This window comes from Oryctolagus cuniculus, chromosome 1 (genome assembly GCF_964237555.1).
Source record: "Oryctolagus cuniculus chromosome 1, mOryCun1.1, whole genome shotgun sequence".
Classification (NCBI taxonomy): domain Eukaryota; kingdom Metazoa; phylum Chordata; class Mammalia; order Lagomorpha; family Leporidae; genus Oryctolagus; species Oryctolagus cuniculus.
Window position 1 is genome coordinate 32,881,343 of NC_091432.1, and position 19,808 is coordinate 32,901,150.

General features: G+C 45.7%; 2 protein-coding genes across 8 annotated transcripts in view; one reads left to right on the forward strand and one right to left on the reverse strand.

Moving 5' to 3' along the window:
* The window catches only part of CD59 (CD59 molecule (CD59 blood group)), a 684,742-nt gene that overhangs the window by 650,925 nt on the left and 14,009 nt on the right, over nt 1-19,808 (forward strand). The gene's annotated exons all lie outside the window — the stretch shown is intronic.
* The window catches only part of TCP11L1 (t-complex 11 like 1), a 46,243-nt gene that overhangs the window by 6,373 nt on the left and 20,062 nt on the right, over nt 1-19,808 (reverse strand). For all 7 annotated transcript variants that reach the window (XM_008269518.4, XM_008269545.4, XM_008269529.4 and 4 more), the window contains 4 exons: nt 14,723-14,859; nt 11,274-11,470; nt 8,353-8,534; nt 7,350-7,522 (listed from right to left, as the gene is read on the reverse strand). In XM_008269518.4, coding sequence (XP_008267740.2) covers nt 7,350-7,522; nt 8,353-8,534; nt 11,274-11,470; nt 14,723-14,859 — 689 coding nt within the window. The remainder of the gene's footprint in view (nt 1-7,349; nt 7,523-8,352; nt 8,535-11,273; nt 11,471-14,722; nt 14,860-19,808) is intronic.

The following is a 19,808-nucleotide window of genomic DNA, read 5'->3' on the forward strand; positions in this document are numbered from 1 at the left end:
GAAGTAGGCTTTAAAACAGCTTAATTTAGAGGCCAGCACTGTGGCATAGCGGATAAAGCCACCGCCTACAGTGCTGGCATCCCATATGGTTCAAGTTCTGGCTGCTCTGCTTTTAGTCCAGCTCTCTGCCAAGCCCTAGGAAAGCAGCAGAAGACGGCCCAAGTCCTTGGGCCCCTGGACCCATGTGGGAGACCCAGAAGAAGCTCCTGGCTTCAGATCAGCCCAGCTGATTTGGGGGTGAACCAGCAGATGGAAGACCTCGCTCTCTCTCTGCCTCTGTCTCTGCCTCTCTATAACTCTGCCCTGACACTGTGGACAGAACAGACCTAACAGATATCTATAGAATTTTCATCCTACAATTGCATATACATTCTTCTCTCCAGTGTGTGGCACTTTCTCTTGGATTGACCACATGCTAGGCCATAAAGGAAGTCTCATCAAATTAAAAAAAAATAAAAATCATACCATGCATCTTAACAGACCACAATACAGTGAAGCTGGAAATCAGCAACTCAGGAATCTGAGAGCATATGCAAACACATGGAGACTGAACAACATGCTCCTGAATGAACAGTGGGTCACAGAAAAAAATCAAAAGAGAAGGCAAAAAATTTCTGGAAACAAATGAAGATGACAATACAACATAGCAAAACTTAAGGGATACAGCAAAAGCAGTGGTAAGAGGAAAGTTTATAGCAATTAGTGCCTACATCAAGAAATTGGAAAGGCACCAAAAAAATGAGCTATGAATGTATCTCCATGATTTAGAAAAACAGCAAACCAAACCCAAAAATAGGAGAAAGGAAATAATTAAAAAGAGAAGAAATCAACAACATTGAAACAAACAAACAAACAATACAAAAGATCAGTAAAACGAAGAGCTGGTTTTCTGAAAAAAAAAAAAAAAAAATGATACCCCATTGGTCCAACTAACCAAAAAAAGAAGACCCAAATCAATAAAATTAGAGATGAAAAAGGAAGTGTAACAACAGATACCAAAGAAATCAAAAGAATTATCAGAAATTACATATGAAGAGCTGTATGCTAGCCTACTGGGACACCTAAAAGAAATGGATTCCTGAACACATACAACCTACCTAAATTGAGCCATGAAGATACAGAAAACCTAAACAGACCAATTATCAAGATGGAAATGGAATCAGTAATAAAGGCCCTCCCAACAAAGAAAAGTTCGGGACCAAATGGCTGCACTGCTGAATTCTACCAGACATTTAAAGAAGAACTAACTCCAATTCTTCTCAAGCTATTCAAAATAACTGAAAGGGGGGAATCCTCCCAAATTCTTCCTATGAAGCCAGCATCACCTTAATTCCTAAACCCAAAAAAGATGCAACAGTGAAAGAGAACTACAGACCAATTTCCCTATTGAACATAGATGCAAAAATCCTCAAAAAAATTCTAGCCAATCAAATCCAAATACATCAGAAAGATCATTCACCCAGACCAAGTGGGATTTATCCCTGTTATGCAAGGATGGTTCAACATTCACAAAATCAATGTAATACATCACATTAAAAAACTGAAGAACAAAAATCACATAATTATCTCAATAGATTGAAAGCATTTGATAAAATACAACACTCCTGCATGATGAAAGCTCTAAGCAAATTGGGTATGGAAGGGACATTCCTCAACACAATCAAGGCAATTTATGAGAAACCCACACCCAGCATCCTATTGAATGGGGACAAGTTGGAAACAATCCCACTGAGATCCAGAACCAGACAATGATAGCCACTCTCACCATTGCTATTCAATATAGTCCTGGAAGTTTTAGCCAGAGCCATTAGGAAAGAAAAAGAAATCAAAGGGATACAAACCTGGAACGAGAAAGTCAAACTATCCCTATTTGCAGATGACATGATTCTATATATAGGGGATCCAAAAGACTCCACCAACAGACTATTGAAACTCATAGAAGAATTTGGTAAAGTAGCAGGGTATAAAATCAGTGCAGAAAAATCCACAGCCTTTGTATACACAGACGATGCCACAGCTGAGAAAGAACTTCTAAAATCAATCCCGTTCACAATAGCTACAAACAAAATCAAGTATCTTGGAATAAATTTAACCAAGGATGTCAAAGTTCTCTACAATGAGAATTACAAAACACTAAAGAAAGAAAAAAAAGATACAAAAAAATTGCAAAATCTTTCATTTCTTGGATTAGAAGGATCATCAAAATGTCCATTCTTTTGAAAGCAATTTACAGATTCAATGCAATACCAATCAAAATACCAAAGCCATTCTTCTCAGATCTAGAAAAAATGATGGTGAAATTCATATGGAAACACAGAATACTTTGAATAGCTAAAGCAATCTTATATAACAAAAACGAAGCCTGAGGCATTGCAATACTAAATTTCAACGCATATTACAAGGCAGTTATAATCAAAACAGCCTATATTGATAGAAAAACAGATGGATAGACCAACGGAACAGAATATAAATGACAGAAGTCAACCCAAGCATCTATAACCAACTTATTTTGACCAAGGAACTAAAACCAATCCCTAGAGCAAGGACAGTCTCTTCAACAAATGGTGCCGGGAAAACTGGATTTCCACAGGCAGGAGTATGAAGCAGGACTCCTACCTTATACCTCACATAAAAATCCATTCAAAATGGATTAAAGACTTAAATCTGTGACCTGATACCATCAAATTATTAGAGAACACTGGGGAAACCCTGACCCCAGAGGCACAGGCAATCAAAGCCAAAATTAACAAATGGGATTACACCAAATTGAGAAAGCTTCTTTACTGCAAAAGAAACACTCAGGAAGGTGAAGAAGCAGCCAACAGAATGGGAGAAATTATTTGCAAACTATGCAACTGATAAAGGATTAATAACCAGAATATATACGGAGATCAAGAAACTCCACAACAACAAAACAAACAATGCAGATAAGAAATGGGCAAAGGTCTTAAACAGATATTTTTCAAAAGAAAAAATCCAAATGGCCAACAGACACATAAAAAAATGTTTGGGATCACTAGCTGTCAGGGAAATACAAATCAAATCAAATTGAGGCTTCACCTCACTCCAGTAAGAATGGCTTTCAAACAGAAATCAACAAACAATAAATGCTGGCGAGAAGGTGGAAAAAAAGATACCCTAATCCACTGTTGGTAAGAATGTAAACGTTCTCAGTATGGGGATGGGGATACCTCAGAAATCTGAATATGGACTTATCATATGACCCAGACATCCCACTTTGGGAATTTACCCAAGGGAAATGAAATCAGCAAATAAAAGTTATCTGAACCCCCATGTTTACTGTAGCTCAATTCACAATAGCTAAGACATGGAATCAACCTAAATGTCAACCAAAAACTGGATAAAGAAACTATGGAATATGTGCACTATGGAATACTACACAACAGTTAAAAAAAATGAAATCCAGTCATTTGCAACAAAATGGATGAATCTGGAAAACATCATACTTAGTGAAATAAGCCAGTCCCAAAGGGTCAGATATCATATGTTCTCCCTGATCTGTGATAATAGAGCACCTAAAAGAAAATCCATAGAAGTGAAATTGACACTTTGAAAAGCAATGAGTTGAACAGTCCTTGTCTTGACTGTCAAGGAAACATTTTCCTTCATACTATTTGTTGAATTCTTTACTTATCAGAGTTAATCATATGTGTCTAAAGTCAACTGAAATTGATCTCAGTGAAAAATAAAGAGTGGAAATAAGAGAGGGAAGAGGAAGCCTGTAACTGCAAAGCTATATAGTTCCGCATACATTCCTGCAGACTTACTCCTAAAGGTACAGTTTATAAACTTACCATGGGGCCAGCGCCGCAGCTCACTAGGCTAATCCTCCGCCTGCAGCGCCAGCACCCTGGGTTCTAGTCCCGGTCGGGGCACAGGATTCTGTCCCGGTTGCCCCTCTTCCAGGCCAGCTCTCTGCTGTGGCCCGGGAAGGCAGTGGAGGATGGCCCAAGTGCTTGGGCCCTGCACCCGCATGGGAGACCAGGAGGAAGCACCTGGCTCCTGGCTTTGGATTGGCCCGTGCACCGGCCGTAGCAGCCACTTGGGGGATGAACCAACAGAAAAAGGAAGACCTTTTCTCTCCATCTTTCTCCCTCTCACTGTCTAACTCTACCTGTTAAAAAATAAATAAAATAAAATAAAACAAACTTACCATGGGATCCCAAATCCCATTAAGCTGGGTGGTAAAAATACCATCTTAAGTGTTAAAGTGATCATATTAAATGTTAAAGTGAACATACAGATAGGATTAAGTGTTCAAGTCATCATGTAAATAGGATCAAGTGTCTGATAAAAATAATAGATAGAATTAAAAAGGAGAGAATGTTCCAACTTGGAAAGCAGTCCACACAGCAGACTCATAGAATGACCATCGCTTTAAATAGTACTCTGATCTCAGAATCAGCTCTTAAGGCATGCTGGTCTGGCTGAAAAGCCCACAAGAGCATTTCCAGCATGGAAAGCCAGGACATTGTGGCAAAAAATGTCCTACATAAAGGATCTGTGAATGAGACCCCAGTGGAAAGAAGGGGTCAAAGAAGCATGTACTTTTCTCTGAAGGGAGGAGAGAACGTCCACTTGCTAATGGCCTTGTCTAAATACTGATGGAGACTGTGGATTCAAAAGGCAGCTCACGTCAAGAGCTTCGGGTGATCGCTGTTAAGTTAACAACAGGAGTCACTGTGCACTTACTTCCCATGCAGGAACTCTGTCCTCAATGAGTTGTATTATAAGAATTAACTGTGGCCGGCGCCGCGGCTCACTAGGCTAATCCTCCGCCTTGCGGCGCCGGCACACCGGGTTCTAGTCCCGGTCGGGGTGCCGGATTCTGTCCCGGTTGCCCCTCTTCCAGGCCAGCTCTCTGCTGTGGCCAGGGAGTGCAGTGGAGGATGGCCCAAGTGCTTGGGCCCTGCACCCCATGGGAGACCAGGAAAAGCACCTGGCTCCTGGCTCCTGCCATCGGATCAGCGCAGTGCGCTGGCCGCAGCGCGCCGGCCGCGGCGGCCATTGGTGGGTGAACCAACGGCAAAGGAAGACCTTTCTCTCTGTCTCTCTCTCTCACTGTCCACTCTGCCTGTCAAAAAAAAAAAAAAAAAGAATTAACTGTAAAACTTGTTCTGTTTGTGTGTGTGTGTGTGTGTGTGTGTGTGCAAACTGTTGAAATCTTTACTTAGTATAGAGTTGATCTTCTATGTATAAAGTTAATTGAAAATGGAATCTTAATGGAGAATGGGACTGGGAATGGGAGAGAGAAGAGGTGGTGTGGTGGGAGTTGGTGTGGGAGGGCAGGTGTGGTGGAAAGAATCACTATATTTCTAAAGTTGTACTTATGGAATTTGTACTCCTTAAGTTTCTTTGGGGGGAAAAAACATAATTAAGTCAGGCTAAAGATTTTAATCTGAATTTTAAAAAGTAAACACTGTGCTCCTTGATCACCCATAAAACAGAATTCCTCTTAAGCTTTTCTCAGGTATAACTGACAAATGACTGCATATATTCACAGTGCGCATGTTTTAAAATAAGCATATATTACAGAATGATTAAGTCAAGCTAATTAATGGAACTTTTCATCTGCAGTGTCACTATTGTGAAGGTGAAAAGTAGCAGCTAATATAGAATTTTAAAAAAATTATTTGAGAGAGAAACAGCGAGAAAGCTTCCAGCTGCGGTTCACTCCCCCAAACGACCGTAACGGCTAGAGCTGGGCCAGGCTGAAGCTGGGAGCCAGACACTCAATCCAGGTGCCCCATATGAGCGGCAGGGACACAACTACTTGAACCGTCACCTGCTGCCTCCCAAGGTGCACATGAGCAGGAGCCTGGAATCACTTTTATTATGAACAATCTGATACCTTTATATATTAATGCATTCAGCAGCACTGTTTTGATGAGTTAAGTATTTTTGTAGTTTCAACAAATAAACTGTTAGCCAACTGGCAAAAGGGCTTTATATATGAAATACATGGCATCTGTTCACCTTAAAATAAAATTTTCTTGAAAAAAGAGCTTCTTGAAAAAAATACATCCATGCTCAGTCATCTTTTTTTTCAAAACTCAAGAGATTACTAATGGGCAGATTACTAACTCATCCTGATATGAAGTAAGGCTAATTACAAACTATGGCTCAAAGCCACCTCCCACTATGCTTGATGGCACTTTGCTTATTTTGTTACAGGTTACAATTGCTTTTCCTCCTGGTATATTTTCAGAAAGCTTGCTTCTAAGAATCTATAAAGAAGGAAATTATTTATATCACATTAAATATGAACACACACTCCTTTTCTCTGACCTTACATTTATGATGGCACTTGTGCTTTTTTAAAAAATAACTTTTATTTACAAAGGGGGAACAAATTTTGTGTATTTCATATATATAGACCTGGGTGTACAGTGATACTTCCCATCCTGACCTCCCCACTCCTTCCTTATTCCTTCCTTCCTTCTTTTTTTTTTTTTTTTTTAAAGATTTATTTATTTGAAAGTCAGAATTGGGGCTGGCACTGTGGCTCACTTGGTTAATCCTCCGCCTGCAGCGCCGGCATCCCATGTGGGCGCCGGGTTCTAGTCCCAGTTGCTCCTCTTCCAGTCCAGCTCTCTGCTGTGGCCCAGGAGGGCAGGAGGATGGCCCAAGTGCTTGGACCCAGCACCCTCATGGGAGACCAGGAGGAAGCACCTGGCTCCTGGTTTTGGATTGGCGCAGTGCCGGCCGTAGCAGCCATCTGGAGAATGAACCAACAGAAGGAAGACCTTTCTCTCTGTCTCTAACTCTGCCTGTCAAATAATAATAAAAAAGGAAAGAAAGTCAGAGTTACACAGAGAGAGAATGAGAGAGAATGAGAGAGAATGAGAGAGAGAGAGAGAGAGAGAGAGAGAGAGAGAGAGAGAGAGATCTTCCATCCATTGGTTCACTCTTCAATTGGCTACAACGGCTGGAGCTGCACCAATCTGAAGCTAGGAGCCAGGAGCTTCTTCAAGGTCTCCCAACTTGGGTGCAGGGGCTCAAGCACTTGGGCCTTCTTCTATTGCTTTCCCAGGGATAGCTGAGAGCTGGATGGGAAGCCGGGTTTTGGACCCGTGCCCAAATGAGACACCCACACCGTAGGCAGCAGTGGCTTTACCCGCTGTGCCACAGCGCAGGCCCCTCTTTATTCCTTTCCTTCTTTTGACGTCTGACCCACCGCTTCCCAGCCAGGCCTGCCGAGCCGCACGGTGGGCGCTGGGACCCCCACGTCAGCTCCCTCGGGGTCCCAGGCCGCCCCCCACCACCAGCACTAGTCGCCTCAGGGACACAGTCCCCGCCCGCCGCCCCCTTACCACTCACACACGTACCCATGAGCCTGCGGACCGGCTCATCGGCACTGGCCAGTGCCTGGATGTGGCCCTTGAGCGCTGTCTCCTTGTCCGGGGTGCAGGGGGCGGCCCCACACAGGGCGAGGCAGCTGCTCACCTCCAGGCAGACCTTCTCCCCGATGGTGGTCAGGGCATCCCTCAGCTGGAAGGAGCTGGGAAGGGAAGGGGAAGCCGGAGAGAGCAGGCTGATGAACAAGCAGCCCGGTAGCCCCTCCTGGTAGCCCCTCCTGGCGCCGCCCACGCCCCTCCCCTCGGGCCCGCCTGGGGGGCTTCCGTTCCCAGAGCTCGGTGGGCCTGGGCGCCAGGAAGCAGGCCTGGCGCTCACTGGAGTCTGTCCCAAGATAGCCCCGGGCAGGACACCCAAGAAGCCCGGAGCCTGGTGGCTGTGAGACAGTTTCCACCAGATGCTCTTTTGTTCCTTTTGACTTTTTGAAACACTTTAGCATCTGAACTGTTTTAAAATAAAGAATAACAACGAAAACTAAAATCCAAACGTTAAAAAAGCATTGCCACTATGATCCCCTGGGGCCCAGACTCCCTTCCAGCTGTGGGGAGCCCTCCTGCTGTCCAGAGTTCTGAGAAGGTTGCTGTCTCTGTTCTGGGTCCAGATCCTTGGATAGGACAACACGCCCTGGACTCACTGCTGGAAACAACCCTGTGCCAGCCCCTGAGTGCCAGGGCACAGGGTGGAGCACAGGGCCAGACCCCCAGAGAAACCTTGGACACGGCCTCTCTCACTGGTAGCTTTGAAGGAGAAGTTCTAGCAGCTGTGGGGGACACAGGTGACAGCCCAGGCTGCACCGTCCAAGGGCCTCAGGCACACTTGCAGCTTCCTGGCCTGAACATCTGCCATGGGCTCCTCCTGTGAATAATTAGGCAGCAGGCCTCCCTCTCAGCTCCTGGAGACACTCCCACCCCAGTCGGCTGTCTGCCCCCACCCCCAACCTCACCCCCCATCCATTAAAGGCTCTCAGTCACTTACGGCAGGTGCATATCGGTTAGCAGAATCTTCACCATCGTCTTGAGTTTCCTCGCAAAGTCGGCCTGGCTGGAAATTCCTGGGGCTGCCATGCTGAATGTGACCAGCAACACAGCTCCCAGCACGGTCAGGTGCTCCAGCTGGAGCTGCAGCTCTTGGAAGCGGGCCTGGTCCATCAGCACTGTCTGCAACACACAGGGCCTTGGCTCAGCGGGGGCTTGGGCTGGCCAGCAGGGGGCGCTGGGCCACAGTGCCAAGCCGGCCCCTGCCGCTCCCCTGGGGATTTTCAGTTACTGGGAGTCACAGGTGAACCACTTGGGTGCCCCTTCTTCCTCAGGAAGGATGCAGGATTCATGTTCATGAAGAGCACGGGGCAGCCCTGGGGAGAGACCCCAGCTCCGAAAGCTCTAACGGCAGCCGATCCTGCTGGGCTCCTCCTACTTTGCAGGACTGCTGTGAAAGTGCACAGCGGCCTGCAGGGCCAGCGTTCGATCATTGAGATCTGTGTCACCAGGGGCAAGAGGAACAAGGAGCAGCGCCAGGGCGCCAACTTGTCCGACACTGTCCAGGACTGCTCCAAGTGCTGTGGCAAAGCTCCCCGGGCCCCCAGCAAAGCAGGACAGCAGGTGCACTGTGCTGGTGGGGGCGGGGCGAGGGGGTGGGCAGTGCCAGCGAAAGGAGGCTCTCAGGAGCTGCTAAGGAGAAGGAAAGGGAATGGGAGAGGATGGACATTCGACAACCCAGAGCCGCCAGGAAAGCACAACAGCTCTGCAGGGTTAGAGGCAGCCCCCGGGCACAGTGAGGGTGAACGTGGCGCAAGAGCTTTCACTGGTTCATCAAATAACCCAGGGTCAGTCTTGCAGTGAAAGGCTGCGGCGCACCAAATCAGGACAGTGGCAACTGGGACCACAGCCCAGAATTCTTCTGAGAAGTGACAGTTACCTCTGAAGACTGTGGGTGCTCTGCTGGTGAACAGACAGGCCTCAAGGGACTCCCCACCTGAGCTCTTGTACTTCCCTCTGCTCTCCCAAGAATATCCTGTAACTGAGCAAAAGCTCTCCAAGGCTCAGCTCCAAGAGCAGAGCTCCGGCCCTGGGGAAAGGTACCACTTAGCTACGGTTCCTTCAGGGACGCGTCAGGCTGGCTTGTCCCACCAGCAGAAAGCCCGCCACCTGACATACAGAAAGGCAGGCACACACTCCCCAGCAGGCCACACCCCTGCAGAGCCTGCTCCTGCACAAAGCAGGGGACTCGGAGGTGGGAGATGAAACCTAAACTTACAGCATCTTGAAAGGAAAAATCAGGAACTTTTGAGAGAGATATTTAGAGAAGTAGCAGGATCTGTGGCTAGAGATAAGGAGCTTAAGTGCCCGAGAAAATGGGGTGGGGATGTCCATACACCCCAACAGCCATTTACAGACAAAGTGGGAGCCCTCTTGGTAGGCATGCTCTGAAACAGGTCTGCAGGACAGGTAGTCACCGGGAAAACATCAGAAGACAAAAGTGTGCTCAGCTGGAAGGCAAGGAAGCTCCTCTAACAGCGCTATAAAGCAACGCCACTACTGTGGCTTTAAGACAGGATACAAATCAGTGGCACAAACTGCAAGCATCAGGCATTGCTGGTGGGACTGTGAAATGATGCAATTGCTTTGGGAAAACTTGGCAGCTCCTCAGCACGTTAAAGACGCCACGTAGCCCAGCAATTCTAATCCTCTGTGCACATAAAAACTCGTACATGAATGTTCATTCAGAAGCATAACTCAAAACAGCTGAAGGTGGAAGCAACCCGTGTGTTCATCAGTTGATGAATGAAGAAATAAAATGTGTCCTGTTCACCCAGTGGAATACAATATTCAGCCTTAAAAATGAAGAAAATGCTTATGCATAATACACCAAGGCTGAACCTCAAAGACATGATGCTAAATGAAAGAAGCCAAACACAAAAGAACGGGGTATGATTCACTTCGATGAGGGTACTACAGTAGTCAGGGTTCCAGGGGCCAGGGTATTGGTGGGACTCTGAAATTATGGTATGACAGGTAGAGTTTCACAGTTTGGGATGATAGGAAATGGAGAGGGTGATGACTGAACAACAATATGAATGTACTTACCACCACTGAATTGTACACTTAAAATGATCAAAAGGGTATATTTTATGTTCTGTGTATTTTACCACCATAAAAATACAATAGGGGTCAGCACTGTGGCCCAGCAGGTAAAGCACCTGCAGTGCCAGCATCCCATATGGGTGCTGGTTCGAGTCCCAGCTGCTCCACTTCCAATCCAGCTCTCTGCTATGGCCTGGGAAAGCAGCAGAAGATGGCCCAGGTGCTGGGGCCCAGGCACCCACATGGAAGACCCAGAGGAAGCTCCTAGTTCTTGGCTTTGGATCAGTTCAGCTCCAGCTATTGTAGCCATTTGGTGAGTAAATCAGAAGATTTTAGACCTCTCTCTCTCTCTCTGCCTCTCTGTAGCTCTGCCTTTTAAATAAATAAAATCTTTTTAAAAATACAATAAAAAATAAATAAAGTAGAGGTACCTAAGAGAACATGGATGAATATTATCTCCAGTGAAAAAAGCTGGACATCAAAGGCCAATATGTTGGGATTCTATTTACATAAAATATCCAAAATAGGCAAATCCACAGAGATGGGAAAACAGCTGAGTGGTTACCAGGGGCTGGAGGGAGGAGGGAAGGGACTGGAAATGCTAATGGGTACAGAAGTCCGTTTTGGGGTGGTGAAAATGCTCTAAATTAAATGGTGATAATGTTTGCGTATTTGGCAGATACACTAAAAACTACTAAGTTGTCCACTTAAAAAGAGAATTGTCTGTGACGTGAATTTTACCGGAAAACAAGGTATTCTTTTAAAGAAGATCAGCGGCACAGCAAGAAGCGTGAGTGCGCGCACAGGAGCACCTACTTCAGGGAAAGGTCTCCGGAGGTGGTCCCATTTCAGAAGCTTCAGGTATGCGTAGTTCTGGACAGCGACAGGACTCAGCACGGGGGTGTCCCTAGAGCCGGCCACCTCTTCCCCGGCTGGCAGCGCAGACTTACGCTTCTGAGTCATAAGGTCATCTGAGGCTTCTTCTAGCCACTGTGTGACAAAGTCCAGGGAATCTGAGAAAAACAAAGCTGTGACTCTTACCGTGACCCCTAGGCAGTGTGACACAGGATGGAGTATGAACTTCGGACGGAGAAGTACTCCGTTCAAACCACGGCGCTGCAATCCCCAGCTGTGTAACCTCAGGCAAGTCCTAACCTGATTACTGAATTCCTGATCTGAAGACATTTACAACACCTGCCTCACAGGCCCCTGTGCAGATTAAATGCGATCATGAACACTGGGACGTGGCACCTGGCCAGGCCTGGCCACCTGCCAGGTGTAAACAAACTGTCATTCCCTTCCCTTCGCCCATCCTGACCACTACAGGAGACACGGCTGAGGGCTCTGGTGACGGCTGGACTCAGGCGGGATGAGATACCAGCTCAAAGGTCCCTGAGGCAAGTCTCCACTATGCTGATCGTGAGGCCTTCTCTTGTCTAATCTTCATCTACCGGTCTTGTGCACTTCTGGCCTCACGGTACCTGGCGTGTAACTCAGCATGTGGAGCTGGCTCCCATCAGCCCTCACACTCTCTCTACTTTTCTAAACTGATTAGTGCAGCGGGCACTCTGAGGGGTGTAGAGAAAGAATAAGGAGATCTTGTGCAAGTTAGCTTAGCAAAGAGTGATCTGCTGGGTCCCGGCAGGTGCTGCAGCTCTGCCAATGCTCTCCTCTTTAAAACCCAGTGGGCAGACGATTGTGCTGTGGGGCAGCGGATTAATCTGCTATCTGCAGCTCCAGCGTCCCATGTGGGTGCCGGTCAGAGTCCCAGCTCCTCCACTTCCAATCTGCCTCTCTGTTGATCTACCTGAGAAAGCAGTAGAAGATGGCCCATGTCTTTGAGCCCCTGCATCCATGTGGGAGACATGGATGAAGCTCCTGGCCCCCGGCCCCTGCCTGGTCCAGTCCTGACTGTTGCAGCCATTTGGGGGAATGAACCAGAAGTTGGAAGATATCTGTCTCTCTCTGCCTCTCCTTCTCTGTGTAATTCTGACTTTCAAATAAATAAATAAATCTTTAAAAAAAAAAAAAAAAAAAGACTCCTCGGCCTGTAAAACTGTGCCCCCAGGACCCTCAATCTCTATGACACTGGTCACTGGTTCAGAGTGTGCTCAATCAATCCGGGTCAAAGGTCTCTCAAAACCTGTTTCCCATATCTGTCAGACTTAAAAAACAGCGCTAAACTCATGGGCTTGCTGCATCAGGATTATGAATGACAAGGCACGCACAGCCCTCGGTGCAAGCCTGGAACCGTCAGCCAGTCTCCCGGTGCTGCTGCTGCTTCCGATCTGCTCTTTCCAGACTCCACCTGGGCCCAGCACCACCTCAGACTTCTCTGTCTGGGGCTGGGTGACTCAACTGCTCTTGGCACTGAAGCCTCAAATCTGGTCAGGTAACAGGATCTATCCAGAGGCTGCTATCTGTGTCTTGTTACCAGCAAAGTCAGAGGCTAAATGAATTCACAATAAACTCCATCTGAAGCCTAAAATTTACCCAGAACATCAGCTGCCAATGCAGAGACCAAAAATAGCACCCTATAAATACAACATAGTTTCAGATTCTATAGGTTCATGAAATGAGACTTTTCCTGGGTGTGAAAGATCTATGCATACAGAATTGACATGAAGTTTGTCATTTTTAAAAAGACCAAGAGGGGCCAGCATTATGGTACAGCAGATTAAACTGCCACTTGCATTGCTGGCATCCCATATCAGAGTGCTGGTTCAAGTTCTGGCTGCTCTGCTTCCAATCCAGCTTCCTGTTAATGTGCCTGGAAAAGTAGCAGAAAATGGCTCAAGTACTTGAGCCCTTGCCATCCATGTGAGACACCAGGATGGAGTTCCTGTTTCCTGGTTTTAGCCTGGCCCAGACCTTTCTCTCGGACACTCTGCCTTTGAAATAAATAAGTATATAAATCTTTTTTTAAGCATTTATGTATTTGAAAGGCAAAGTTACAGAGAAAGAAAGGACAGAGAGAGAGAGAGAGATCTTCCATCCGCTGGTTCACTCCTTAAATGGCCAGAATGGCTAGGGTTGGGTCAGGCCGAAGCCAGGAGCTTCTTCTTGATCTCCCAAATGGGTGCAGGGGCCCAAGCACTTGGACCATCTTATGCTGCTTTCCCAGGCACATTAGCAAGGAGCTGGACTGGAAGTGGAAGAGCCAGGTCTCAAACCGATGCTCATATGGGATGCTGGCATTATAGGCAGCAGTTTTACCTGCTGTACGATAGTGCCAACCCCCGTAAATAAATCTTTAAAAAAATAAATAACAAGGATACAATTTACCTTAAACTGGCATTTTCATTAACTATTTAAATTAGCACTCCCATGTTCTTTCATTTCTGTTCTCATATCCCCCATTGTTCTTCCTGTCAGTTAAATTTTCTTTTCAAATGCTTCACAGCTCTAACTGTAGTCCTAACATGTTATACTTTTCCTTCCTCAACTTAGACTATTCTCACACCGAATTTTAGTTTTCTTTTGAAAACACTACCATTAAGAAAACACTAGCCGGCGCCGCGGCTCAATAGGCTAATCCTCCACCTAGCAGCGCCGGCACACCGGGTTCTAGTCCCGGTCGGGGTGCTGGATTCTTTCCTGGCTGCCCCTCTTCCAGGCCAGCTCTCTGCTGTGGCCCGAGAAGGCAGTGGAGGATGGCCCAAGTGCTTGGGCCCTGCACCTCAGGGAAGACCAGAAGAAGCACTTGGCTCCTGCCTTCGGATCAGCATAGTGTGGCGGCCATTGGAGGGTGAACCAACGGCAAAAGGAAGACCTTTCTCTCTGTCTCTCTCTCTCACTATCCACTCTGCCTGTCAAAACAAAACAAAAAACAAACAAAAAACAGTACCGTTAAGGGCCCGGCACTGTGGCATAGAAGGTTAAGCCTCTGCCTGCAGTGCCAACATGTCATATGGGCCCTGTTCGTGTTCCAGCTGCTCCACTTCTGATCCAGCTCCCTGCTAATGTGCCTGGGAAAGCAGCAGAGGATGGTGCAAGTGCTTGGGCCCCTGCTACCCATGTGGGAGACCCAGAAGAAGCTCTTGGCTTCAGCCTGGCCCAGCCCTGGCTGTTGCAGCCATCTGGGGGGTGAACCAGATAGAAGCTCATTGTCTTTCTCTTTCTCCCCTTCTCTCTCTCTGTATCTGCCTTTCAAATAAAATAAAATAAAAAAAAAAAAAAAAAAAAAAAAAAAAAAGCAGCTACAGCAACTTAAATGAAAAAAAAAACACAGACAACCAAGGAGCTCCACAAAGCTCTGAACATACTTGGCTGCTTCTCCAAAAGCTCTTGAAACTTCTTCCTTTCATACTCAACTGATTGCTGCATGAGGTGCGGTCGAATGCTGCTGACAGCAAAGTTCGCCATGTCCACTTTCATCAGGTCCAGCACAGAAAATATTGCCCTGAAAGGGAGGAGAGGATTTAGAACCAGGTATTTTCAGCAATGTGGTTTTAGAGGAGATGGGTGACGGGAATTAGAAACAGGTATTTTTGGAATTATGGTTTCAGAGGAGAAAGGTAAGCTGATTTGAAACCATCTTTTCGTTTCAGAAAAGACAGCAAGAAAACTTTGAAAAAAGAAAGTACTAAGAAAAACAAATTTAGGAAAAAGACATTTAAACAACAATGTGAAAAGCCTGAGAACTCTGAAGCTGTCCTCTATCCCCGTATCCTTGTTGCTTGCCCTGAAGCAAATGCAGCTTCCTCTGCTGCCTTTCTAGCCCAGAACCTCACTTGTCTCTCGCTCGGCGCCAGCCCTCATGGCAGCCACAGAGGAAGGACCGGAAGGTGAGGCTGGGAGCTAGTTCACCTGACCTGATGTCAAGGACCCAACTTTGATCCTGCTGTCGTCACATACCAAAACCTTGTCACGTGTCAAGATCTGCTAAGCACCTATCTGCAGGCTTTAAGAACCTAATGTGCAAGTGTAGTCATGGTCTTATGCAGAAGCAGGAACAGGATCAAATGGACTCCAAAGTCCCCTGATGCCCTTTGGGACCGACTGTACACTACGTGACAGAATAAGTGGAAGGGCCCAAAGTATGGGAAAGGATACACAGACTGAGGGTTATTCAAACCCTTCTCCATCCATACCCTGTGGCCCTCCCTCTGCTACTCCCAAATCTTCTCCCGAATTGCTGTGGTCTTCCCAGTGTCTTCCTTCTTTATGGTGGAACTGGAGTTCATTCTATTTCTCTCGGAGGATTCTCCTTTAAGGACTTCCTCATTTAACTTTGTTAGACTCTAAGCTTTTTTTAAAGATTTTTTTCATCTATTTGAAAGGCAGAATTACAGAGAGATTTTCCATCCGCTAGTTCACTCCCCAGTTGGTCAACAGCTGTGTCTAGGCCAGGCTGAAGCCAGGAGCTTCTTCTGAGTCTTCCATGTGGGTGTGGGGATGCAAGGACTTGGGCCATCTTTCACTGCTTTCCCAGGCACATTAGCAGGGAGCTGGATGGGAAGTGGACAGCCGAGACTCAAATCAGAGCCCAGATGGGATGCTGCCTCATTGCAGGCAGCAGCATTACCTGCTACACCACAACACCAGTCCCTACTCTAAGCTCTTCCTCATTTTATTTTTAGGCTCCAGCACCACACCTAACACAGAAGACTGTTCAATAAAAGCCTGCCCAATGAACAAAGCAAAAACCATTTTTAAGAGGTGTTTTTAAACTCTGAGGTAACTTTACAATGCAGGGCATTCTTGTGTGTACTGAGGAAGGGAGAGAGGATATGCCATCTGTCCTCTTTCACCAAGAAAGCTGGAAACAGGGCCAACGTTGTAGTGTGGCAGTTTAAGCTGCTGCCTACTGTACTGGCATTCCATACGAGCCCTGGTTTGAGTCTTGGCTGCTCCATTTCTGATCCAGCTCCCTATTAACATGCCTGGGAAAGCAGAAGAGTATGTGGACCCCTGCCACCCACAGGGGAGACCTAAATGGAGTTCCAGGTTTCTGGCTTTGGCCTGGCCTGGCCCAGCCCCAGTCATTGCAGCCATTTGGGAAGTGAATCAGCAGATGGAAGATCTCTCTGTGTAACTGTCTTTCAAATAATTAAAAAAAAAAAAAAAGCTGGAAATCAAATTTTGTTTGCTTATAAAACTTTTTAAAAAATTATTTTGAAGACAGAGATGGACAGATATTGAAGGAGGGAAAGGAGGTGAGGGAGAGAAAAGAGCATGCTGCAGCCTGTTAGGAACAAAGCTGGGAGCCAGGAACTGAATCCAGGTCTCCCATATGGGTGGCAGGAACCCAGTTACTTGAGCTATTACCTGCTGCCACCTGCTGCCTCCCAGAGTGTACATTAGCAAGAAGCTGGGAAAGGGAGCTCAAGGTAGGAATTGAACCCAGGCACTCTGATAGGAGATGTGGATAAGATGGGATATCTTGACTGTTAAGCCAAATATCCATGCCCACTTATAAAAAATCGCCTTGGTAACATGCAATAACATTCTTCAAACTGTTCATATCCTCTGACACAGTAGCCCCATTTTAAGTACCCATATTTAGGAAACAACCTGAAATATAAGAAAAAGTTTTGTGTACAAAGATATTTACTGGAGGGTTAAGTAGTAAAATGTAAATTATATATAATCTATCCATCTTTCTTAAGAATTAGCTAATTCCTTTATGTAAATGAATATGTGGCAACCATGAAAAAAGCTTTCTTAAAGTTTAGAAAACAGTTTAAAAAAACCTCTTTAAACTTCAAGAAAATGCTTTCTTGAGGTTTAAAAAACAATATAAAAGGGTAATGCAGGAGCCAGCATTGTGGTGCCATGGATTAAGCCCATCATCTGCAATGCCAGCATCCCATATGGGTACCAGATGGAGTACCTGCTACTCCTCTTCCAATCCAGCTCCCTGTTAATGCGTTTGGAAAAGTAGCACACATGGGAGACCTGGACAGAGTTCCAGGCTGCTGGCTTCAGCCTAGCCCAAGTCTGGCTGCTGTGGCCATTTTGGGGGGAGGGAACCAGTGGATTGAAGATCTCTCTCTGCCTCCTTCTCTCTATAACTGCCTTTCAAATAATCTTTTTGGGGGGCTGCCACTGTGGCGTAGTGAGTTAAGCTGCCATCTGCAGTGCCAGTATCCCATATGGGCCCTTGTTCGAATCTCAGCTATTCCGCTTCTGATCCAGCTTCCTACCAATGCGCCCAGATCCTTGGGGCCCTTGCATCCATGTGGGAGATCTGGATGAAGCTCTTGGCTCCTGGCTTCAGTAGGTCCCAACCCTGGCTATTACGGCCACTTGGGGTATGAATCAGCAGATGGAAGACTTGTCTCTGCCCCTCTTCCTCTCTGTAACTCTACCTTTCAAATAAATAAATCTTTAAAGAAAAAGGAAAATTTAATTTAAAAAATAAATAGGGGCTAGTGCTGTGGTTGTAGCTGGTTAAGCCTCATGGCATGGGCATCCCATATGGGCACTAGTTCATATCCCTGTGGCTCCTCTTCCAATCTAGCTCTCTGCTAATGGCCTGGAAAGGCAGTGGAAGATGGCCCAAGAGCTTGGGCCCCTGCGCCCATGTGGGAGACTTAGAAGAAATGCCTGGCTTCGGATCGGCTCAGCTCCGGCAGTGGCTGCCATTTGGGGAGTGAACCAGCAGATGGAAGACCTTTCTCTGTGTCTCTCCTTCACTCTGTAACTCTGCCTCTCAAATAATCTTTTAAAAAATATTTTTTTTAAAAAAAAGGGCAATGCAAAACATCCCTATTGTGTTGAAATACAAGTTTAAACAAGTAAAATTGTATAAAAGCTAAATACACAAATAAACAAATGAGTACAAGTGAAAAGGGAAATCTAAATAAGATGAATGGTTTGCAGCAATGTCAGTATGTTGGCTGTGATATTACAGTAGTCCCCCCAAGTTCATGGGGAGCTGTCCAAGACCCTCAGAGGACGCCTGAACCTGAGGATAGCACCAAACCCTACCTACTCATATTAACATAGTCCATATTAACTTTTTAGTCTTCTACATATTTAATTTTAAATATATATAACTGTGATCAAGTGTCCATAATTTTTATACTAATATGGGTAAGGAGTGATATGATTATGCCTGAAGATTTGATGTCTGGTTAACTGCTTAGCTTTGCTTTCCTATAAACAGATAAAAGTGTATATATCAAAATGGTGCTGAGCAATTCCTTTATGGGAAAAGAAATATCTAGCTCACAAATTGCATCTGGAATGAAAGAAATAACAAACCACAAATACCGGCTGGGACACTACACTTTGGACTTCCCCGTGTGGGATAACTTATATAAATGTTTATGTCCCTTACGGGAACCCTGGAAGCCAGGTTATAGAGCTGTAATACAACACCTTGGCTCCTGAAGCCAGGTGAGTCTGCACCCTTCTGTCAGGCTCCTCTCATCCCCGAGCTGTCTGGTGAATGTTTCAGGCTGCCCAGGGGCAAGCCGTGGAAGAGACAGAGCCAAACCTGTGGCCCAGGGCAGTCCTGCAAGTCTGAATGTTGGGCCGAACCTAAGACCAACGGGACCAGCAGGCCTGACTTCTGTTAACACTATCCCTACTCATTTCACCTACTTATTGAAAGCATTATTGAAATAAGTGTACAAATGTATTTACATGGAGTTGTAAGATAATACAGTACAGATTAACCAGCTGCCCTAATGGTAACATTTTGTGAAGCTGTAGTAGTCATGCCCCATCTGCTTTGGTTTGAAAATTTGTCCCCCTTGCACTCAGGGGTTTAGTCCTCAAAGTCTGATGCTAATGGCACAAGAATCCAATTAATGTGTTTTCAGGTGAGGACTTTGGAAAGTGATTAAACTGGACAAGGTGGCTAGGGTGGGGCCCACATGACTAAATCCTGGTGGCTAAGAAACCACACACAGACAGACACGCATGCTTCCTGGATCCTGCCACATGATGTCCTGTGCCATCTCAGAACTCTGCCAGCAACAAGGCCACTGCCAGATGAGGCCCCTAGACCTCGAGCCAAAATAAACCTTTTTCTTCATAAAGTTAGGTTGCCTCAGGTATTTTTATAGTAATAAAAAGTTGACTCAAACACTTCCCCCTTACCCATAGTTTTGCTTTCTAAGGTCTCAGTTACCCACAGTGAACTACAGGCCAAAAATGGAAAATTTGAGAGAGAGAAAGAGAGAGAGGGAGAGATCACATTCATATAACATTTATTACAGTCGACTGTTACAACTGTTCTTATTGTTATTAATCTTACTGAAATTGAATTTTAAGTATATATATAGAAAAAACAGTATACAAGTACATAAAAAAGATAAAGCAAATGTGACAAAATATTAAACTGATAGATTCACATCAAGGATATATGAACATTGACTGTACTGCTTTTCAACTTGT